The sequence below is a fragment of the Oncorhynchus nerka genome, linkage group LG11 (assembly GCF_034236695.1).
Source record: "Oncorhynchus nerka isolate Pitt River linkage group LG11, Oner_Uvic_2.0, whole genome shotgun sequence".
NCBI lineage: Eukaryota > Metazoa > Chordata > Actinopteri > Salmoniformes > Salmonidae > Oncorhynchus > Oncorhynchus nerka.
The window spans coordinates 9122454-9147902 of record NC_088406.1 but is presented as its reverse complement, the minus strand read 5'-3'; the positions used below and the strand labels follow the sequence as shown (position 1 = coordinate 9147902).

Sequence of the window (25449 nt, the reverse complement as noted above, 5' to 3'; positions counted from 1 at the left end):
TAAGGCCTGATCAGAGCCTGGAGGTACTGAGGTGCCGTTCCCCTCACAGCTCCGTAGGCAAGCACCATGGTCTTGTAGCGGATGCGAGCTTCAACTGGAAGCCAGTGGAGGGAGCGGAGGAGCGGGATGACGTGAGAGAACTTGGGAAGGTTGAACACCAGACGGGCTGCGGCGTTCTGGATGAGTTGTAGGGGTTTAATGGCACAGGCAGGGAGCCCAGCCAACAGCGAGTTGCAGTAATCCAGACGGGAGATGACAAGTGCCTGGATTAGGACCTGCGCCGCTTCCTGTGTGAGGCAGGGTCGTACTCTGCGGATGTTGTAGAGCATGAACCTACAGGAACGGGCCACCGCCTTGATGTTAGTTGAGAACGACAGGGTGTTGTCCAGGATCACGCCAAGGTTCTTAGCGCTCTGGGAGGAGGACACAATGGAGTTGTCAACCGTGATGGCGAGATCATGGAACGGGCAGTCCTTCCCGGGAGGAAGAGCAGCTCCGTCTTGCCGAGGTTCAGCTTGAGGTGGTGATCCGTCATCCACACTGATATGTCTGCCAGACATGCAGAGATGCGATTCGCCACCTTGTCATCAGAAGGGGGAAAGGAGAAGATTAATTGTGTGTCGCCTGCATAGCAATGATAGGAGAGACCATGTGAGGTTATGACAGAGCCAAGTGACTTGGTGTATAGCGAGAATAGGAGAGGGCCTAGAACAGAGCCCTGGGGGACGCCAGTGGTGAGAGCGCGTGGTGAGGAGACAGATTCTCGCCACGCCACCTGGTAGGAGCGACCTGTCAGGTAGGACGCAATCCAAGCGTGGGCCGCGCCGGAGATGCCCAACTCGGAGAGGGTGGAGAGGAGGATCTGATGGTTCACAGTATCGAAGGCAGCCGATAGGTCTAGAAGGATGAGAGCAGAGGAGAGAGAGTTAGCTTTAGCAGTGCGGAGCGCCTCCGTGATACAGAGAAGAGCAGTCTCAGTTGAATGACTAGTCTTGAAACCTGACTGATTTGGATCAAGAAGGTCATTCTGAGAGACTTCCCCAGTGACACACTTAGCAACATAAAGACGCAATGATTATATTTATCCCTCAGAGGGAAATCTCTAATTTACAACCATCTTGTTCCATTTTTCAACTCGTTTTTTTTCTCGTTTTCCAGTGTTCAGTTTGTTTCGGTGTTTGACAAATACAAATATTCTGGCTCTTATTCATCATCATGTAGCCTAGCCGTACTGTATCTGGGAGCTGTTGGTTAGAGCTTAGGTGCCAAGACCAGAGTTGGCACATTTTTCTGTTTTTACGCTACCAGTTTTAGTGACAACTATCGGTAAGTTTGAAAATGCAATGATACATGAAAACTTAAGGGGAAAAACAACATTTTTGTGCGCGTTGTCATCATGCACTAGTTATTATCAGAAACAAGCCAGTTCAGTGGAAACACCACTGGTAGGACAATTAGCATCATTTTAATTTTTTTTTTTTACCTTTATTTAACCAGGCAAGTCCGTTAACAACAAATTCTTATTTTCAATGACGGCCTAGGAACAGTGGGTTAACTGCCTGTTCAGGGGCAGAACGACAGATTTGTACCATGTCAGCTCGGGGGTTTGAACTTGCAACCTTCCGGTTACTAGTCCAACACTCTAACCACTAGGCTACCCTGCCGCCCCAATGCAGACTTTATAATATTCTGTCACCAATTGGATGGGAACCTAGCTTCTTCTTCTGTGACCAGAAATCGAAGCCTTCTGTTTACTAAACATTTTTAGGATTGGGGGGGGGCGTATTTATACCTTATTTCCCAAAAATATATACTCCTTTTTAGCTTTCATTTGACACCAAATTTGATATGCTCCTATAAACTTCACATGTTGGTACTCATGGTTCCTTTTTCTGTGGCAATGACCCAGAGTAACGTGATGTCACACCACCTACTCTGTAAATCAGAGCCTGTGTAACTGCTCAGGGACAAATTAGAGGCCGGAGGTTGGACGTCTCGTTCCTGGTCAGGAACGTTTCTCTCAGCCCAAGAAACAAACTGAACACTGGGAAACGAGAAAAAAAACGAGTTGAAAAATGGAACAAGATGGTTGTAAATTAGAGATTTCCCTCTGAGGGATATATAAAATCATTGCGTCTTTATGTTGCTAAGTGTGTCACTGGGGAAGTCCTAAATGCTTAAGACTGCTGAATAGTGGAGCTGTTCGCTCTCTCTCTCTCTCTCTCTCGGTGTCTGTCTCTCTCCCTCTCGCTGTACCTCTAGTCTGTGGCCTGGATTCATTCCTATGGGCTTGTGTCAGCTGAGGGCCTTGACTGTGTCGAGTGTTTTTCTGACAACTTTATGATGTCGGCCTTAGCCTTTCTTTTACACCATAGTTGTACAGTGGTTTTGGCGTGAGATCCATAACGTTGTCAGACAGAGAGAATGTGTTCATTACTGCTTTCTGAGGTCAAAGTGGAGCGTCTCTTCCGTAGCCTACATTTCTCCCGAGGGGATTTGTAATTATGTTGAGGGTAATTCCTACATTGGATATAAGGAATTCCTTGGTAATTTCGTGTGTGTATTTAACTAAAATAACAATACAAAATAACTTGCATAGCTCAGATCATAGTTTTACTCCGCTCTCTTTGTAAAGATGGGTCAGTACAGTATAATGCTGAAAATAAGATGTTTTTCTGAACAGAGCCTTTTTTAGGACCATATACGACGTGAACCATTTTAACCTTTTGTTGGCTCAAGCCTTAGCTTGATTTCTACCAGCAGTATACAAATGATCTAGAATGTCAAGATCTCTACCAGGATCTGCCTGAAGTTGCCATGTTCTACTGTTCCAACCAAGGCTATATGATTATATTGTGTAATAATGTGTTTTTATTCTGTTCTTCCCAAGGCCTGATGGAGCTGGGCACACGACAAGCGCTGACCACTGGGGAACACGCAACACGCTCTGCCCCTCATCGTCGACCTTGAAAGGAAGGACACTCCGCTACTCCCAACCTTCCCTCCTCTTCCACTACCTCCTCTGGTACACCTCCCCCCTCCCTCCCTGGTCCTGAGATGGTGATGGTGATGATGATGAAGCTGAAGCAGAACCTACTGGTGGCCTGTCTGGTCATCAGCTCAGTCACAGTCTTCTACTTGGGTCGTCATGCCATGGAGTGTCACCACCGCATCGAGGAGCGCAGCAGCCAGCCTGGGGACCAAGGGGTTCTGGGGGGCCTTCAGGGGCCGGGAGGGGTCCTCCTGGGCGGCTCGTTGGGCTCCTCCGCCATCCTGCGGGGCTCTGGTCCTGGGGGCCATAACCTCTCCGCTCCATTCGTCTACAACAAGGACATGCCCCTAGTGTTCATTGGAGGGGTTCCCAGGAGTGGGACCACGTTGATGAGAGCCATGCTGGACGCTCACCCCGAGGTTCGTTGTGGAGAGGAGACCAGGGTTATTCCACGTATCCTGGCCATGAAACAGATGTGGTCGCGGTCGGGGAGGGAGAAGATGCGTCTGGACGAGGCTGGGGTGACGGACGAGGTCCTGGACGCCGCCATGCAGGCCTTCCTCCTGGAGATCATTGTGAAGCACGGCGAACCCGCCAACTTCCTCTGTAACAAGGACCCCTTCGCTCTGAAGTCCCTCTCCTACCTGGCTAAGATCTTCCCGCACGCCAAGTTCGTGCTCATGATCCGGGACGGACGCGCCTCGGTCCATTCGATGATCTCCCGTAAGGTGACGATCGCTGGCTTTGACCTGGGCAGCTACAGAGACTGCCTGACCAAGTGGAACAGGGCCATAGAGACCATGTACACTCAGTGCCTGGATGCCTCAGACAAGTGCCTGCCGGTGCATTATGAACAGCTGGTGCTCCATCCAGAGAAGTGGATGAGGACGCTGCTCAAATTCCTGGACATTCCCTGGAACGAGGCGGTGCTTCACCATGAGGAACTCATAGGGAAAGCAGGAGGTGTTTCCCTCTCCAAGTAAGTAGTGGTGTTGGGAGTGTGTGTGTGTGTGTGTACGTACCCTGACCTGCATGTTGACGAACTCAAGGCTTGCCTGTCTCCCTCCCCGTGTGTTTCTATCAGTGTATAAAGTGAGTAAACTGTAAACCCAACTAGCTTGTAAATCAGGGGTCAGTGACCTTGTAGTCTATGAAGTGTTAAACAAGGCTTTATACCAATAAATGACAAAACGTGACTTGAAGGGAAAAGGAACACCATCTAGAATACTTCCTGTGATTTAGTGGCGAGACGAGGTGTGGGCAGCCAGCGTCTTCAAGGATTTTACAAACCTAGGACAAGGACCTCCAAATGAGGACGAAGCCAGGCAGAACTTCCATGCATCACCTCACTGAGCTATCAGGGCCACAGTGGATCGCCCACTCCTCATTCTGAGTGAAGCTCAGCTGCCATTTTGGATCTGGTTCTGAACCGAAATGGTTCTGGTTCTAGAACACAGGCCTCTGTTCTTAGCTTCTGGTTCTGGAAGCGTTCTGCTCTGTTCTGCGCTGCTGCCACAACAAGACGCTGATAAGTAATACAGTCCTGTTGGCTCTGATGGCAGTAATAAACAAGCAGCTATCCTTGGGGATGCTACCTGTTTTACGAGACACTGTCTCCTCCTTCACTCTGTTGCTTACGTAGTCAAATGGCTCAATGCTGTGGTTGAATCACAGGTTGCATCCCAATTGGCCCCCTATTCCCTATTACAGTGCACTACTTTTGACCAGAGCCCCAAAGGGAAATAGGGAGGCATCTGGGATAGACCCATAGCACAATGTTATGGTAAGCAAGCACTATTCATCACCAGGCTGACAAGGTGTGAGTGGTGAACGGGTCATGCTCTACCTACTACATTCCCTTCCTGGTGCAGTGAGACAAGTTAGCACTGGTCCGTGTAACTCTCTCTCCCGCTTTCTCATTCGCTGGCTTGCAACTATTGTTCTTCCCAGAGGGGAGAAAGAGAGCGAGGGAGGAAATGGTGATGGCCCAGAGAGAAGGAAGGATCGTAAATCTAGTAGTTGAGTAAACTTGATTTTTTAAAATGTTTTTTTATTTTATTGTTGATAGTCAACAACACACATCTTGTACTCCAGGTCCATTTCTACAGGCTCTCAGGGCCTGAAATAACAGCCTTGCTATTCCAGGAGGCCTCCAAACATGAATTGACTGTCCTTCTGTAGGTTATGAATCATTCTAGAGAAGAGCTAGGTGAGAAACCTCACTCATTAGTCAGCCTCACACAGTAGAGGGGGAAACAACCCATTTCTCAGTTTGTATCCCGTTGGGCCCTGGTCTAAAGTAGTGCACTATATAGGGAATGGGGTCTAAAGTAGTGCTATGGTAGGGTTTCCTTAATGGCCCCGACTCGTCAAGAGTTGTTTTGGTTCTATAATTTGGAGGTCGGCCTCTGGAGCAATGGAAGGGAGAGGGCTGGGGGAGAGTGGGGCTACGGAAGGGAGAGGGCTGGGGGAGAGGGCTGGGGGAGAGTACGGAAGGGAGAGGGCTGGGGGAGAGTGGGGCTACGGAAGGGAGAGGGCTGGGGAGAGTGGGGCTACGGAAGGGAGAGAGGGCTGGGGGAGAGGGGGGCTACGGAAGGGAGAGGGCCGGGAGAGTGGGGCTACGGAAGGGAGAGGGCCGGGGAGAGTGGGGCTACGGAAGGGAGAGGGCTACGGAAGGGAGAGAGGGGCTACGGAAGGGAGAGGGCCGGGGGAGAGTGGGGCTACGGAAGGGAGAGGGGCCGGGGAGAGTGGGGCTACGGAAGGGAGAGGGCCGGGGAGAGGGGGGGAGAGTGGGGCTACGGAAGGGAGAGGGCCGGGGAGAGTGGGGCTACGGGGAAGGGAGAGGGCCGGGGAGAGGGGTGGGGCTACGGACGAAGGGAGAGGCCGGGGGAGAGTGGGGCTAGAGGGCCGGAAGGGGAGAGGGAGAGGGCCGGGGGGAGAGTGGGGCTACGGAAGGGAGAGGGCCGGGGAGAGTGGGGCTACGGAAGGGAGAGGGAGAGGGCCGGGGAGAGTGGGGCCCACGGGGAGAGTGGGGCTACGGAAGGGAGAGGGCCGGGGGAGAGTGGGGCTACGGAAGGGAGAGGGCCGGGGGAGAGTGGGGCTACGGAAGGGAGAGGGCCGGGGGAGAGTGGGGCTACGGAAGGGAGAGGGCAGAGGGCCGGGGAGAGTGGGGCTCGGAAGGAGAGGGCCGGGGAGAGTGGGGCTACGGAAGGGAGAGGGCCGGGGGAGAGTGGGGCTCACACACACACTCCACCTCCTGCCACGTACAACCATATAACCCCTCCGTGTCCCCTGCAGAAATTTGGCTCCACTTTTGTTATTGTCTGCAGATGAGAATGCTCATGGTTTTTTAATAAAAAGCTTATGGTCAAAGTCCACTGAGCACATGTCGTCTTAGAGGAACCCCCTCCCTATCTCCTTGCCCCTCTCTCTCACACACACACACACACACACACACACACACACACACACACACACACACACACACACACACACCTCTTCTCTCCAATGTCTTTCATCTTGGTAATTATATCATTATTGAATACATATTTAATCTCTTCTCCTCCGTTCCGTTCTTCCTCTCCTCAATTTTTTCTTTCCACTCTTCCTCTTGTGGTTTTATCCTCTTGCTCCCCTCATGTAACTTCCTATGGGACTGCATCCTACACCCTATTCCCTATATAATGCCCTACTTTTAGGGAATAGGGTGCTGTTTGGGATGCATCCTGGTGCTGAACAGAGCTAATGGTAAAGGGAGGGAGGGAGGGGGGGGAGAGTGAAGGATCAGAGAGGAGATCCTTAAAACAGACATGGAAGTAGCCATCTTCCACATCTTTGTCAGAGGAGTGAGTTCAACAGAATCGTTCATTTGAGATGAAGTAAACAGACCGTCGTTCTCTGGAGGCTCTGATGTTATTTTAAAGTATTGATCCCCGATTCCCCCTCTACACTGGACAGATAACACCCCCTCCCACCACTCCACACTGGACAGATAACACCCCCCCACCACCACTCCACACTGGACAGATAACAACCCCCCCCCCCACTCTACACTAGACAGATAACACCCCCCACCCACCACCACCACCACTCTACACTGGACAGATAACACCCCCCCCACCACCACCACTCTACACTGGACAGATAACACTCCCCCCACCACCTCCACTCTACACTGGACAGATAACACTCCCCCACCACCACCACTCTACACTGGACAGATAACACTCCCCCACCACCTCCACTCTACACTGGACAGATAACACTTCCCCACCACCTCCACTCTACACTGGACAGATAACACTCCCCCCACCACCTCCACTCTACACTGGACAGATAACACTTCCCCCACCACCTCCACTCTACACTGGACAGATAACACTCCCCCACCACAACCACTCTACACTGGACAGATAACACTCCCCCACCACCTCCACTCTACACTGGACAGATAACACTCCCCCACCACCTCCACTCTACACTGGACAGATAACACTCCCCCACCACCTCCACTCTACACTGGACAGATAACACTCCCCCCACCACCTCCACTCTACACTGGACAGATAACACTCCCCCCACCACCTCCACTCTACACTGGACAGATAACACTTCCCCCACCACCTCCACTCTACACTGGACAGATAACACTCCCCCCACCACCTCCACTCTACACTGGACAGATAACACTCCCCCCACCACCTCCACTCTACACTGGACAGATAACACTCCCCCCACCACCTCCACTCTACACTGGACAGATAACACTCCCCCCACCACCTCCACTCTACACTGGACAGATAACACTCCCCCCACCACCTCCACTCTACACTGGACAGATAACACTCCCCCCACCACCTCCACTCTACACTGGACAGATAACACTCCCCCACCACCACCACTCTACACTGGACAGATAACACTCCCCCACCACCTCCACTCTACACTGGACAGATAACACTTCCCCCACCACCTCCACTCTACACTGGACAGATAACACTCCCCCACCACCTCCACTCTACACTGGACAGATAACACTCCCCCACCACCTCCACTCTACACTGGACAGATAACACTCCCCCACCACCACCACTCTACACTGGACAGATAACACTTCCCCACCACCTCCACTCTACACTGGACAGATAACACTTCCCCCACCACCTCCACTCTACACTGGACAGATAACACTCCCCCCACCACCTCCACTCTACACTGGACAGATAACACTCCCCACCACCTCCACTCTACACTGGACAGATAACACTTCCCCCACCACCTCCACTCTACACTGGACAGATAACACTCCCCCACCACCACCACTCTACACTGGACAGATAACACTTCCCCCACCACCTCCACTCTACACTGGACAGATAACACTCCCCCCACCACCTCCACTCTACACTGGACAGATAACACTCCCCCCACCACCACCACTCTACACTGGACAGATAACACTTCCCCCACCACCTCCACTCTACACTGGACAGATAACACTTCCCCCACCACCTCCACTCTACACTGGACAGATAACACTCCCCACCACCTCCACTCTACACTGGACAGATAACACTCCCCACCACCTCCACTCTACACTGGACAGATAACACTCCCCACCACCTCCACTCTACACTGGACAGATAACACTCCCCCCACCACCTCCACTCTACACTGGACAGATAACACTCCCCCCACCACCTCCACTCTACACTGGACAGATAACACTTCCCCCACCACCTCCACTCTACACTGGACAGATAACACTCCCCCCACCACCACCACTCTACACTGGACAGATAACACTTCCCCACCACCTCCACTCTACACTGGACAGATAACACTCCCCCCACCACCACCACTCTACACTGGACAGATAACACTTCCCCCACCACCTCCACTCTACACTGGACAGATAACACTCCCCCACCACCTCCACTCTACACTGGACAGATAACACTTCCCCCCACCACCTCCACTCTACACTGGACAGATAACACTCCCCCACCACCTCCACTCTACACTGGACAGATAACACTTCCCCCCACCACCTCCACTCTACACTGGACAGATAACACTTCCCCCCACCACCTCCACTCTACACTGGACAGATAACACTCCCCCCACCACCTCCACTCTACACTGGACAGATAACACTTCCCCCACCACCTCCACTCTACACTGGACAGATAACACTCCCCCCCCCCACCACCTCCACTCTACACTGGACAGATAACACTTCCCCACCACCTCCACACTGGACAGATAACACTCCCCCCCACCACCACTCTACACTGGACAGATAACACTCCCCCACCACCACCACTCTACACTGGACAGATAACACTCCCCCCCACCACCTCCACTCTACACTGGACAGATAACACTCCCCTCCACTCTCTACACTGGACAGATAACACCCCCCCCCACCACCTCCACTCTACACTGGACAGATAACACTCCCCCACCACCTCCACTCTACACTGGACAGATAACACTCCCCCCACCACCTCCACTCTACACTGGACAGATAACACTCCCCCACCACCTCCACTCTACACTGGACAGATAACACTTCCCCCACCACCTCCACTCTACACTGGACAGATAACACTCCCCCACCACCACCACTCTACACTGGACAGATAACACTTCCCCCACCACCTCCACTCTACACTGGACAGATAACACTCCCCCCCACCACCACCACTCTACACTGGACAGATAACACTTCCCCCACCACCTCCACTCTACACTGGACAGATAACACTCCCCCCACCACCTCCACTCTACACTGGACAGATAACACTTCCCCCACCACCTCCACTCTACACTGGACAGATAACACTCCCCCACCACCTCCACTCTACACTGGACAGATAACACTTCCCCCACCACCTCCACTCTACACTGGACAGATAACACTTCCCCCACCACCTCCACTCTACACTGGACAGATAACACTCCCCCCACCACCTCCACTCTACACTGGACAGATAACACTTCCCCCACCACCTCCACTCTACACTGGACAGATAACACTCCCCCCACCACCTCCACTCTACACTGGACAGATAACACTTCCCCACCACCTCCACTCTACACTGGACAGATAACACTCCCCCCACCACCACCACTCTACACTGGACAGATAACACTTCCCCCCCACCACCACCACCACTCTACACTGGGGAGATAGAATACCCTCTTAACAGAATTTTCTAAAGCGCTATGGTAGATGACATGTAGAGTGGTAGATGACATGTAATGTAAAAGGCTCTACACTCTACCAACGGCCAGACCAGCTCACTGTGTCCCAAATGGCACCCTATTCCCTAAATACTTCTGGAGCACAACCTCTGTCTGGGTATGATGTGTTTGTGGCCGTTCTGTACAAGTCTTTCACATTTAGCGTCGTTTATTAAACAAAAGTTCATGGTGGTGGAGGAGGAGGGGGGGGGGCTGTTTCTTGGACGAGCTGCACTTTGGAGATTAATGACCTGAAAGCTGTTTCTGGGCTCAGGGCCATGCTTACAGGGGGTCTCCCCCCAGGTCATGGGAACAGCAGAGAGAGTGTGAGACGGGGCCTCCCTTTGGTGTGTGTTTGGGGGTCACAACAGCAGAGAGACCCTGCTTAGGTGTGTGTTTGGAGAGTGGACAGATAACAGCAGAGACCACCACCGGGCCTGCTTATGGTGGTGTTTGGGGTCCACTCTAACTGGACAGATAACACTCCCCCCACCACCTCCACTCTACACAGGACAGAGAACGAGAGACCGGGCCTGCTTATGGTGTGTGGGGATAACAGCAGAGCACCACCTCCACTCTAACTGGACAGAGAGCACAGACACTGGACCAGAGAGACCCCCACCTGCTCCATGGTGGTGTGGGGGGTCACGGAAACAACACTGAGACCAGAGAGACCGGGCCTGCTTATGGTGGTGTTTGGGGGTCACGGAACCACAGCAGAGATAGAGAGACCCTGCTTATGGTGGTGTTTGGGGGTCAGAAACAGCAGATGGTAGATGACCGGGCCTGCTTATGGTGTGTGTTTGGGGGGTCACGGAAACAGCAGAGAGCCCGGGCCTGCTTATGGTGTGTGTTTGGGGGTCCCTCAGCAGAGACAGAGACCGGGCCTGCTTATGGTGTGTTTGGGGGTCACGGAAACAACAGAGAGCGAGATTACCGGGCCTGCTGGTGGTGGTGTGTGTGTGGGGGGTCACGGAATTACATGACAGAGAGCTGAGGGCCGGGCCTGCTTATGGTGGTGTTTGGGGGTCACGGAAACAGCAGAGACCAGAGAGACCGGGCCTGCTTATGGTGTGTGTGTGGGGGGGTCACGGAAACAGCAGAGACCAGAGACCCGGGCCTGCTTATGGTGTGTGTGTGGGGGTCACGGAAACAGCAGAGACCAGAGAGACCGGGCCTGCTTATGGTGTGGTGGGGGTCACAGAGAGACCCGGGCCTGCTTATGGTGTGTGTTTGGGGGTCACGGAAACAACAGAGACCAGGCCTGCTTATGGTGTGTGTTTGGGGGTCACGAAACAGCAGAGACCAGAGAGACCGGGCCTGCTTATGGTGTGTGTTTGGGGGGTCACAGCAGAAACAGAGACCAGGGACCGGGCCTGCTTATGGTGTGTGTTTGGGGGGGTCACGGAAACAACAGAGACCAGAGAGACCGGGCCTGCTTATGGTGTGTGTTTGGGGGGGTCACGGAAACAACAGAGACCAGAGAGACCGGGCCTGCTTATGGTGTGTGTTTGGGGGGGTCACGGAAACAACAGAGACCGGGCCTGCTTATGGTGTGTGTTTGGGGGGGTCACGGAAACAACAGAGACCGGGCCTGCTTATGGTGTGTGTTTGGGGGGGTCACGGAAACAACAGAGACCAGAGAGACCGGGCCTGCTTATGGTGGTGTTTGGGGGCCTGCTTATGGTGGTGTTTGGGGGCCTGCTTATGGTGGTGTTTACAAGTTAAAGCGTAATAATGTTTTTTTGTATGATCTGTGTAGTAATATTATTCTTATCTAAGACATTTGCATTGCTTAGTTATAGCCTAATGCTTAGTTATAGCCTAATGCTTAGTTATAGCCTAATGCTTAGTTATAGCCTAATGCTTAGTTATAGCCTAATGCTTAGTTATAGCCTAATGCTTAGTTATAGCCTAATGCTTAGTTATAGCCTAATGTAATGCTTAGTTATAGCCTAATGCTTAGTTATAGCCTAATGTAATGCTTAGTTATAGCCTAATGCTTAGTTATAGCCTAATGCTTAGTTATAGCCTAATGCTTAGTTATAGCCTAATGCTTAGTTATAGCCTAATGCTTAGTTATAGCCTAATGCTTAGTTATAGCCTAATGCTATCTAGCTAGCATTGAACCTAGTTGGTTAGCTTTAACTACCTGCAGATTCATGCATGGTACGTGGTTGTATGAGTTACGATTATGGCTAGCTAGCTAAACAATAAACCATAATCCTAACTCATACTACCACAACTAGCTAGCTAAACAATAAACCATAATCCTAACTCATACTACCACAGCTAGCTAGCTAAACAATAAACCATAATCCTAACTCATACTACCACAGCTAGCTAGCTAAACAATAAACCATAATCCTAACTCATACTACCACAGCTAGCTAGCTAAACAATAAACCATATTCCTAACTCATACTACCACAGCTAGCTAGCTAAACAATAAACCATATTCCTAACTCATACTACCACAACTAGCTAGCTAAACAATGAACCATAATCCTATCTCGTACTACCACAACTAGCTAGCTAAACAATGAACCATAATCCTATCTCGTACTACCACGGCTAGCTAGCTAAACAATAAACCATAATCCTAACTCATACTACCACAGCTAGCTAGCTAAACAATAAACCATATTCCTAACTCATACTACCACAACTAGCTAGCTAAACAATGAACCATAATCCTATCTCGTACTACCACAACTAGCTAGCTAAACAATAAACTATAATCCTAACTCCTACTACCACAACTAGCTAGCTAGCTACACGTCTAAACAAAATACTCCACTATGCAAGTAACCATTTCACTGCACTGTTTAAACCTTCTGTATCCTGTGCATTTGTCAAACGTAGATTGGTAAACACACTATATCAAATACAAAGACGGTAATGTGAAGAACATGACCTCACCAAAGTCACATTTAGGATAAAGGCCAAGGACTAGATAATGTATTTTTACTAATACCTTTTGCTAATACTTTCACCACTTTTTAGTCTTTAACTCTTGATACTAGCCATCCCGGATCCGGGATCGTGAATACAGCCTCAAGCTCATTACCATAACGCAACGTTAACTATTCATGAAAATCGCAAATGAATTGAAATAAATATGCTAGCTCTCAAGCTTAGCCTTTTGTTAACAACACTGTCATCTCAGATTTTCAAAATATGCTTTTCAACCATAGCAAAACAAGCATTTGTGTAACAGTATTGATAGCTAGCGTAGCATTTAGCGTTAGCATTCAGCTGGCAACATTTTCACAAAAACAAGAAAAGCATTCAAATGAAATCATTTACCTTTTGAAGAACTTCGGATGTTTTCAATGAGGAGACTCTCAGTTAGATAGCAAATGTTCAGTTTTTCCCAAAATATTCTTTGTGTAGGAGAAATCGTTCCGTTTTGTTCATCACTTTTGGCTACCAAAAAAAACAGAAAATTCAGTCATCAAAACGCCGAACTTTTTTCCAAATTAACTCCATAATATCGACTGAAACATGGCAAACGTTGTTTAGAATCAATCCTCAAGGTGTTTTTCACATATCTCTTCGATGATATATTGTTCGTGGAAGTATGCTTTCTCTTCTGAATCACATGGACAAATGCTTTCAGCTGAAGATTACGCACCAATTTCGACAAAGGACACCGGGCGGACACCTGGTAAATGTAGTATCTTATAGCCAATCTGGATAAGAGCGTCTGCTAAATGACTTAAATGTAAATGTAAATATGCCTACAAACACGTCACAATGCTGCAGACACCTTGGGCAAACGGCAGAAAGCGTAGGCTCGTTCAGGGCACATTCACAGCCTTATAAGGAGACAATGGAAAACAGAGCCTCAAAAATTCTGCTAATTTCCTGTTTGAAGTTTCATCTTTGTTTCGCCTGTAGCATCAGTTCTGTGGCACTCACAGATAATATCTTTGCAGTTTTGGAAACGTCAGTGTTTTCTTTCAAAAGCTGTCAATTATATGCATAGTCGAGCATCTTTTCGTGACAAAATATCTTGTTTAAAACGGGAACGTTTTTTTATCCAAAAATGAAATACTGCCCCTAGAGTCTCAATTTAATTTTGGGTTGTTTACTACACTGTGAATCCTAAAAGAGATTGGTGGGGCTAAGACTTAAACTGCTGTTAAGGATATTGAATGGGTGTAGACATAAAAAGGCCTCTCCGGTAGGTGTACCAAAACATTCACGGGACATTTGTTTTTTCAAAATGTACACGTTTTTTAACGTTCAAAGCAAAATTACTTTTCCATTGTTCCTCAACTGCAGTGTACGATATACTATTTTCTAGCAGTGAGTATCTACTTTTATCCAATGTGTAACATTTAAAATAAATAAGATGTTGCTACAGAGGATTGGCTGCGTCTGAAATGGCACCTATTCCCTATTTAGTGCTCTGCTCTTGACCAGGGCCTGCAGAGCTCTGGTCATAAGTAGTGCACTATGTAGGCAAGAGGGTGTCTTTTTCAGAGACAGCCGGTGACTCGTTTTTAAAGTCCGCCAGTAATAAGTGTGGAGGCACTAAACAGGTTGGTATTGTAAACAGGTTGGTATTGTAAACAGGTTGGTATTGTAAACAGGTTGGCTTTTGTAAACAAAGACCCAAGGCTCTAGATGTCATGTTGCCAGGTCCTCGTTTTAGCTGCTGACATGCTGTGGGAGACAGGTACTCTCCAGCCATGGTGAAGGAACACGGTAAAGTTTAGCTGTCATACTGTGGAGTGGACAGGAGGGGACACCCAAGGCTCTTAGAGCAGGGATAGGCAACTAGTGGCCCGCGGAGCAGCCTTTTGGGAACTCGGGGTCTCAACTTACGTTTGAGAGTTTAAAATAGTAAAATACACAAGTTCAATTTGGAAATTTTGGTTGTGCCATCAGCAGTTTCTCTTCTTCTGACAGTCACTCAATTAGCCCATGTCACCTAAAACCTTTTTGAGGTAAGTTAGACGAGCGGACAGCTATCTGAACGTGTAGTAATCATGGTTGAAATACCGACCGAGGTCGGCGCGACTGAATTTTGTCAGTCACTCTCATATGCAAAGATTTCTCTCCACCTTTATGGCAAAAGGTGTAAAATTGCAGGAAAGTTGCTGTTAAAATGCACATATTATTTTTTACGACACATGTCAAAATGAGAAGAATTACAGAAAAGGCTAAACACTATACATCTGACTGTATGTATGTATGGATGTGGGTAGCAGACCCGCGAGCCACTGCGGCCCCTCATGATGATTTCAGAATTTTTTTTTGGGCCCCCCACCCTCATCGAAGTTTCCCCTCCTTGGGCTAGAGGTTGCGAGCCATGGTCCTAATCTAGCTGCTACACTATGGGAGATACAGGAGTACCCTTCAATCTCCAGCCATGGAACACTGAAGGGGTTAGCTGCTTACATGAGGGCACAAGTGAAGCGTTCCGCCTCCTTACGAAACTGTAAGGGCCCGAGAGTGTTCTGGAGTGTTCCGCAAGAGGCCAAATGTCCCTTGTTCAGCCCTCCTCTCCATATCTCTTAAGAATGCTCTCTGGGTACTGTAGTGATGTGAAGAAAGACCCACCACTCACCCAGTGTAGCCTGTTTTGATATTCTGGAGAGAGATTGTGAGCTTGTGTACTCTTCTTGACCCTTCCCTGGTATGATAAGTACAACACAAGAGCCCAGGCGAGATTGAAACTAGATGGGAGAGGCAGAAACCCAGAAAGAGGTAGAATTAGATGGGGATGGAGAGACAAACCCAGACACCAACGTCATCAGTGTGCAGCTGAATGCTGGAAACTCTTGGCTGTTCTGGCTACATTTAGTCAAAACAACAAACAATCTAAGTTATATTATGAATACAGCACTTATTTTTTTGCATAGATTCCGAGACTCTGTTAGCTTTTAACAGCTAGTATCACTATTTTCTGTCCCAGAATCCCGCTTAACAGACCATTTTGAAGCCTGCTTGACAGAGCCAGCTAACCTTACCTAGCCAGCTAACCTTACCTAGCCAGCTAACCTTACCTAGCTAGCTAAGTTGCTAGCCATCATAATGAAGGTGGCTGCTTGGATTTCCCCGATTTGGGACAGTCTTTTTAATGGCCTCCCCAGCCGGAGGAAGGAGACTAGCACTTCCTGTAGTAGTAGGAGTTGTGTTTACGAAGCTCTTTTCTGGGACACTGACTGGCTTGTCAATGCAACAACTGCCTGCTCGAGGAGGACTATAGGACCGAGTTGTCAACTCTAAGCAAGCAAATCTCGGCGTTGCACAATCTGCTGGGGAAACCAAACTGAAACTACATCTTGCCTACCTTCTTCTTCTCTACACCTCAGGCTGACGTTGTTTCGGTATGGTGTGTATCACCGCACTGCCATCACTCTTTGACTGAAGGGGTAGGGGGTGGGAAAATGGAGCAGGACTGACGCTTCTAGAGGCCTTAGCAGATGCCACAGGCTCTGATCCAAGGGGTCTTGTAAACCACTCAATGCGCAAAAACGGACCGACGACCTCGGCCATTGTCATCGGCAGCTCTATGGTGAGAAACGTGGTTCCCGGGGGGAAAAAACCCCTATCCTGGAGCACCATTACAGGACATTACTAGGCTGCTTCCTACCACTCTACAACAACTGTCTGGGGGGCTGTCGTAGACCATGTGGGGTAGGGACACCCCTAGACCCGGGCCAATCAACGTTAGCAGGGCTAGTTTCGGGACTGATGACACTGGATTTGAAAGAACTGATTCTAGCTCTGAAAGACTTCAAAAAGCGTCTGACTATTTCAGGCGCTGTGCCATCGTTGGTCCGTGGCAGCGGAAGATTCAGCAGACTACTGGCATTACACATCTGACTAAAAGACTACTGTGCCATCGTTGGTCCGTGGCAGCGGAAGATTCAGCAGACTACTGGCATTACACATCTGACTAAAATACTACTGTGCCATCGTTGGTCCGTGGCAGCGGAAGATTCAGCAGGCTACTGGCATTACATTACATACATATTATCTGACTAAAAGACTACTGTAGCTCTGTTGGCGTAACTTTTAGAGATCATTTTGGAGGCTCGTGTCAAATGCTGCTGAAGTAATATGGCTACGGTGTTCATTTGCCTCACCTAAAGCCTATTTCTGTGGGAAGTTGATATGGACCACCCATTGCTAATAGTCAGTATCAGGATAATATGTGTGAAATGCTTGATAATCTATGTGATCCAGTATCAACCGAGTGGTATATTTTCTGGGTGACTGAAATATTGACTGGCTTTCATCAAGCTGTCCACTCAAGAAAAAGCTTAAGCCTGTAACCAGTGCCTGTAATCTGGTTCAGGTTATCAGTCAACCTACCAGGGTAGTTACAAACAGCACAGAAATGAAATCATCCATATGTATTGATCACATCTTTACTAATGCTGCAGAAATCTGCTTGAAAGTAGTTTCAAGATCCATCGGATGTAGCGATCGTAATATAGTAGCCATATCTAGGAAAGTTCCATAGTCTGGGCCTAATATAGTGTATAAGAGATCATATAAGAGGTTGTGTAGTGTGTAATGAGGAGCAACCAGATGCTACACAGAGAAAGAGTGGGAAGCCCCGGTGCACAACTGAACAAGAGGACAAGTACATTCGAGTGTCTAGTTTGAGAAACAGACGCCTCACAAGTCCTCAACTGGCAGCTTCATTAAATAGTACCCACAAAACACCAGTCCCAACGTCAACAGTGAAGAGGCGACTCCAGGATGCTGGCCTTCTAGGCAGAGTTGCAAAGAAAAAGCCATATCTCAGACTGGCCAATAAAAATAAAAGAATAAGATGGGCAAAGAACAGAGACACTGGACAGAAGGACTCGGCCTAGAAGGTCAGCATCCCAGAGTCGACCCTAGTTCTGTCACACCTGGACTACTGCCCAGTCATATGGTCAATTACTATAAAGAGGGACGTCAGCAATTTACAAGTAGAACAGAGCAACACAGCTGGCTGTTCTCCTGGCTCAAAGTAGAGGAGAGATTTGACTGCATCACTACGTGTCTTTGTGAGAGGTATTGGCATGTTGAAGGCACCGTGCTGTCTGTTTGAACTACTGGTACACAGCTCAGACATCCATGCGTACCCCACAAGACATGCCACAAAGGGTCTCTTCACAGTCCCCACGTCCAGACCACACTCTGGGGAAAAACACAATACTACACAGAGCCATGACTACATTGAAACTCTATTCCACATCATGCAAGCAGTAGAATCTAATAAATAAAATAAAAAACATAACTACACTTTATGGAACAACGATTACTGTGAAGATGCACACGCATATGCACACATTAAAACACGCACATATTGTTCTATGGTGGTAATTATACGTTTTGTATTGGAGAGGTGTGGTAGTGGTGTGTTGTATTTTGTGATTTTAATTTTTTTAATGTCGCTGGACCCCGGAAAGAGTAGCCGCTGCCTTGGCAGGAACTAATGGGGATCCATAATAAACCCCAGGAAGAGTAGCTGCTGCCTTGGCAGCAACTAATGGGGATCCATAATAAACCCCAGGAAGAGTAGCTGCTGCCTTGGCAGGAACTAATGGGGATCCATAATAAACCCCCAGGAAGAGTAGCTGCTGCCTTGGCAGGAACTAATGGGGATCCATAATAAACCCCAGGAAGAGTAGCTGCTGCCTTGGCAGGAACTAATGGGGATCCATAATAAACCCCAGGAAGAGTAGCTGCTGCCTTGGCAGGAACTAATGGGGATCCATAATAAACCCCAGGAAGAGTAGCTGCTGCCTTGGCAGGAACTAATGGGGATCCATAATAAACCCCAGGAAGAGTAGCCGCTGCCTTGGCAGGAACTAATGGGGATCCATAATAAACCCCAGGAAGAGTAGCTGCTGCCTTGGCAGGAACTAATGGGGATCCATAATAAATACACATACTAATACAGAAAGAGGTAAACAGAGATGGAGGAGATGCACAGGAGGGAGAGAGAGCGCAAGGGTTGGGTAAGAGTGGGTGCTCCCTAGACCTGGCCCTGGTCCCATCCTCCCACCCCTAGACCCGGACCTGGGGCCCAGCCTCCCACCCCCTACCCCTACACACGGGCCTGGTCCCAGCCTCCCACTCCCTACCCCTACCTAGACCCGGGCCTGGTCCCAGCCTCCCACCCCTAGACCCGGGCCTGGTCCCAGCCTCCCTACCCCTAGACACGGGCCTGGTCCCAGCCTCCCTACCCCTAGACCCGAGCCTGGTGCCCAGCCTTCCCCCACACATGCGCCCAGACACACACACACACACACACACACACACACCACCCCTCAGCACATTGATTCCCATCAAATATTAATAAAATGGGATCTTAACCAGAGCGCTCTGGATAGAGCTCAAGACATGTAGCAGAGACAACACACATGCTGTTACACACACACAGATGGACAGAGGCATGTGGCCATTGAGGAGAGAGCGAGAGACAGGAACTGTAAAAGATGAAGAATAGGGCTTTCAGTAAACAAGTCTCAACAGGATTGGTATATGTACCATGAGCTCCTCAAACCACTGAGAAGACAGCTTTGCTGTGCCGGGGCCGCATTTTCTGCTGCGTCCTTTGTGAGGACAACAAATGTCTATTATATATGCCATAAACCAAAGAGGGTCTAATATTGTACCTCCAAGTCATGGAAATGCTTTACATTTTCCTTGTGTTTCACCACTGAATAATGATCCTTAACTGTTCACATTTCAATGGAAAAACTTGAGTTTCTTGTCTGTCTTCATTTAATTTATGCTTGTTGGGACTTTTTTATTGTTGCAAGTTACAAGGCACAGCAGAGTTGTCTAAACACTGTGCGTTTGCATGCAAAGGGAACAAACAAACATTTTCTCTTCTGAACTTTTCCTGGCTCATACTTTGCTTCACGCAAACAGGAAATCACACGTCATTGTATCGCCATAAGCCTCCTCTATATCAGACGAGGAAAAACAACAGATTTACTGGTTAACTGATTCGGGAACAACATATTTACTGGTTAACTGATTTGTTAACAACATATTTACTGGTTAACTGATTCGGTAACAACATATTTACTGGTTAACTGATTCGGTAACAACATATTTACTGGTTAACTGATTTGGAAAACAACATATTTACTGGTTAACTGATTCGGTAACAACATATTTACTGGTTAACTGATTCGGTAACAACATATTTACTGGTTAACTGATTCGGTAACAACATATTTACTGGTTAACTGATTCGGTAACAACATATTTACTGGTTAACTGATTCGGGAACAACATATTTACTGGTTAACTGATTCAACATATTTACTGGTTAACTGATTTGGTAACAACATATTTACTGGTTAACTGATTCGGTAACAACATATTTACTGGTTAACTGATTCGGTAACAACATATTTACTGGTTAACTGATTCGGTAACAACATATTTACTGGTTAACTGATTTGGTAACAACATATTTACTGGTTAACTGATTCGGTAACAACATATTTACTGGTTAACTGATTCGGTAACAACATATTTACTGGTTAACTGATTTGGTAACAACATATTTACTGGTTAACTGATTCGGTAACAACATATTTACTGGTTAACATAATCATGCTAGATCTAACAGGTCTATGATCTTTTTTTTGTTTCATTTCTTTAATTTATTAAACAAATACATAACTGGGATTGAGACAGACTGTTTAGATGTAGTAGGTCCATGACCTAATAATGTAAATGGAACAGGAAAGGAATGAACCTGATGTAAATGGAACAGGAAAGGATTTAACCTGATGTAAATGGAACAGGAAAGGATTTAACCTGATGTAAATGGAACAGGAAAGGATTTAACCTTGTGTAAATGTGTATTTAATAGGAAAGGATTTAACCTGGTGTAAAAGGAACAGGAAAGGATTTAACCTGATGTAAATGGAACAGGAAAGGATTTAACCTCATGTAAATGGAACAGGAAAGGATTTAACCTGATGTAAATGGAACAGGAAAGGATTTAACCTGATGTAAATGGAACAGGAAAGGATTTAACCTGATGTAAATGGAACAGGAAAGGATTTAACCTCATGTAAATGGAACAGGAAAGGATTTAACCTCATGTAAATGGAACAGGAAAGGATTTAACCTGATGTAAATGGAACAGGAAAGGATTTAACCTCATGTAAATGGAACTGGAAAGGATTTAACCTGATGTAAATGTTTATTTAACAGGAAAGGATTTAACCTGATGTAAATGTTTATTTAACAGGAAAGGAAGTTCACAGGGAGTTGGTGTTTTTCATTCTTTACACCGAAATGATCAGCCTCCACATCAGATAAAGACGACTAAAAAGAACTATAGACAATATAACAAGCTATAGGGGGAAACGAGAGATATATGCCACAGAGCAGATGTTTTTATCCACTGTGATCTCTGTTGGCGTTGAACCCACAACTGAATTTTACCACACAGGACCACAAGCGTTTCTCCGTTCCTACTTCTGAGTGGCCCGCCTCCTTACTGAGTCTGACTTAAACGGCTTGGTCCTCCAGGGGCAGGCGGTCTGCTATCATACTTCCTCTCTGAACCGCTCCCGATTTTATGATTTTTAGGAGGGAGGAAGGTAGCATTCGACACCCCCCAGGGCCTCGTGGCAGCCTTTTTACCAACCTCAACAGCACATCCCATCAGACCCCACCCTTCAGTAGTACTTCACCCTCACTAAGGCAGAGTGTGTCTCCATATTTACCCACTAAAAACATGCACGCGCAGGCATTTACACACACACACACACACACACACACACACACACACACCCTGTGGCTTACAGCAGGTCCCTATCTGTACTGTAGTGGGCCGGGCCCTCAGTACCCCTCTCTACACCGGTCTCTACACCATTACCATCAATTACATGGCTGTGGTTTAGGGAAGGAAGGACTCTCTCTCTACACCATTACCATCAATTACATGGCTGTGGTTTAGGGAAGGAAGGACTCTCTCTCTACACCATTACCATCAATTACATGGCTGTGGTTTAGGGAAGGAAGGACTCTCTCTTCGTCCTTCCTTCAGTGATCCAGAACACCACCCAGGGTGGATGAGCAGGGCACTAGGCCCAGCTATGAATAATTGAGAAACAGCCACAACCCATTAAGTGGCCCTTGCCTCCCCCACCCTATCCCCCCCCCTGCTTCTCAGGGTTTTGTATTGTTCCATTCAAGGCCAGAGGAAGGACATGACTCTTATCTCCTCACCTCGTATCTCAACCTTACTGAAGGATATGGTCCAAGGTCCCTCCCCTCAGGCCTTCTTCTCCACTGGGGTTTAAGAGAAAAGGGGCAACGAGAGAGGATGCAAGGAGAGAGGATGCAAGGAATTGAAGAGCGATGGCTTGAGAAAGAGGCAAGGACCATCCTTGGCTGCCAACCCCTGAGTCTGGTAGTCATTTAGCTGGAGAAGCTGAGAACAGGAAGTAAAACAGGTGTAAAGGAAGACCTCTGCTCACATCCTTTGTTAGTCGCTTTAAGTTGTAAAGCCAGGGCTCAAGCCATCTCGTTCTGAGACAATTACCCGTCATTATGACATCAACATTCTAACAGTCTAATAAATACATTTTCATACAGTATATGCTGTGGAAGGTAGCGGGCGGAAGGTAGCGGGCGGAAGGTAGCGGGTGGAAGGTAGCGGGTGGAAGGTAGCGGGCGGAAGGTAGCGGGCGGAAGGTAGCGGGTGGAAGGTAGCGTGTAGAAGGTAGCGTGTAGAAGGTAGCGGGTGGAAGGTAGCGGGTGGAAGGTAGCGGGTGGAAGGTAGCGGGTGGAAGGTAGCGTGTAGAAGATAGCGGGCGGAAGGTAGCGGGCGGAAGGTAGCGGGCGGAAGGTAGCGGGCGGAAGGTAGCGGGCGGAAGGTAGCGGGCGGAAGGTAGCGTGTAGAAGGTAGCGTGTAGAAGGTAGCGTGTAGAAGGTAGCGTGTAGAAGGTAGCGGGTGGAAGGTAGCGGGTGGAAGGTAGCGGGTGGAAGGTAGCGTGCGGAAGGTAGCGGGGGCGGAAGGTGGCGGGGCGGAAGGTAGCGAGCGGAAAAAGGTAGCGGGGCGGAAGGTAGCGGGGGCGGAAAAATAGCGGGCGGAAGGTAGCGTGTGGAAGATAGCGGGGCGGAAAATAGCGGGCGGAAAAATGTAGCGGGCGGAAGGTAGCGGGGCGGAAGGTAGCGGGCGGAAGGTAGCGTGTAGAAGGTAGCGGGCGGAAGGTAGCGGGTGGAAGGTAGCGTGTAGAAGATAGCGGGTGGAAGGTAGAGCGTAGAAGATAGCGGGCGGAAGGTAGCGAGTGGAAGGTAGCGGGCGGAAGGTAGCGGGTGGAAGGTAGCGTGTAGAAGATAGCGGGTGGAAGGTAGCGGGTGGAAGGTAGCGTGTAGAAGATAGCGGGTGGAAGGTAGCGTGTAGAAGATAGCGGGTGGAAGGTAGCGTGTAGAAGGTAGCGGGCGGAAGGTAGCGGGTGGAAGGTAGCGGGTGGAAGGTAGCGGGTGGAAGGTAGCGTGTAGAAGGTAGCGGGCGGAAGGTAGCGTGTAGAAGGTAGCGGGCGGAAGGTAGCGAGTGGAAGGTAGCGGGCGGAAGGTAGCGGGCGGAAGGTAGCGTGTAGAAGATAGCGGGTGGAATGTAGCGTGTAGAAGATAGCGGGCGGAAGGTAGCGAGTGGAAGGTAGCGGGCGGAAGGTAGCGGGCGGAAGGTAGCGGGTGGAAGGTAGCGGGCGGAAGATAGCGGGTGGAATGTAGCGTGTAGAAGATAGCGGGGCGGGGTGCGAGCGGAAAGGTAGCGGGCGGAAGGTAGCGGGCGGAAGGTAGCGGGCGGGAAAGTGGAAGGTAGCGGGTGGAAGGTAGCGTGTGGAAGATAGCGGGTGGAAGGTAGCGTGTAGAAGATAGCGGGCGGAAGGTAGCGAGCGGAAGGTAGCGGGCGGAAGGTAGCGGGCGGAAGGTAGCGGGCGGAAGGTAGCGGGTGGAAGGTAGCGGGTGGAAGGTAGCGGGTGGAAGGTAGCGTGTAGAAGGTAGCGGGTGGAAGGTAGCGTGTAGAAGGTAGCTGGCGGAAGGTAGCGAGTGGAAGGTAGCGGGCGGAAGGTAGCGGGCGGAAGGTAGCGTGTAGAAGATAGCGGGTGGAAGGTAGCGGGTGGAAGGTAGCGGGTGGAAGGTAGCGTGTAGAAGATAGCGTGTAGAAGATAGCGTGTAGAAGATAGCGGGTGGAAGGTAGCGGGTGGAAGGTAGCGGGCGGAAGGTAGCGTGTAGAAGGTAGCGTGTAGAAGATAGCGGGCGGAAGGTAGCGAGTGGAAGGTAGCGGGCGGAAGGTAGCGGGCGGAAGGTAGCGGGCGGAAGGTAGCGGGCGGAAGGTAGCGGGTGGAAGGTAGCGTGTAGAAGGTAGCGGGCGGAAGGTAGCGGGTGGAAGGTAGCGTGTAGAAGATAGCGGGTGGAAGGTAGCGTGTAGAAGATAGCGGGTGGAAGGTAGCGTGTAGAAGATAGCGGGCGGAAGGTAGCGAGTGGAAGGTAGCGGGCGGAAGGTAGCGGGCGGAAGGTAGCGGGTGGAAGGTAGCGTGTAGAAGGTAGCGTGTAGAAGGTAGCGTGTAGAAGGTAGCGGGTGGAAGGTAGCGTGTAGAAGGTAGCGGGCGGAAGGTAGCGAGTGGAAGGTAGCGGGCGGAAGGTAGCGGGTGGAAGGTAGCGGGCGGAAGATAGCGGGTGGAATGTAGCGTGTAGAAGATAGCGGGCGGAAGGTAGCGAGCGGAAGGTAGCGGGCGGAAGGTAGCGGGCGGAAGGTAGCGGGCGGAAGGTAGCGGGCGGAAGGTAGCGGGTGGAAGGTAGCGGGTGGAAGGTAGCGTGTAGAAGATAGCGGGTGGAAGGTAGCGTGTAGAAGATAGCGGGCGGAAGGTAGCGAGTGGAAGGTAGCGGGTGGAAGGTAGCGGGTGGAAGGTAGCGGGTGGAAGGTAGCGTGTAGAAGGTAGCGGGTGGAAGGTAGCGTGTGGAAGGTAGCGGGCGGAAGGTAGCGAGTGGAAGGTAGCGGGCGGAAGGTAGCGGGCGGAAGATAGCGGGTGGAAGGTAGCGGGTGGAAGGTAGCGGGTGGAAGGTAGCGGGTGGAAGGTAGCGTGTAGAAGATAGCGTGTAGAAGATAGCGTGTGGAAGGTAGCGTGTAGAAGATAGCGGGTGGAAGGTAGCGGGTGGAAGGTAGCGGGTGGAAGGTAGCGGGTGGAAGGTAGCGTGTGGAAGGT

General features: G+C 49.5%; 1 protein-coding gene across 2 annotated transcripts in view; it reads left to right on the top strand.

Annotated features, from left to right (window-relative positions):
* Positions 1-25449, top strand: part of LOC115121479 (protein-tyrosine sulfotransferase 1-like) — a 94912-nt gene that overhangs the window by 16929 nt on the left and 52534 nt on the right. For both annotated transcript variants that reach the window (XM_065024192.1, XM_065024191.1), the window contains exon 2: positions 2891-3971. In XM_065024192.1, the coding sequence (XP_064880264.1) occupies positions 3058-3971 (914 nt within the window). In that variant the 5' untranslated portion in view covers positions 2891-3057. The remainder of the gene's footprint in view (positions 1-2890; positions 3972-25449) is intronic.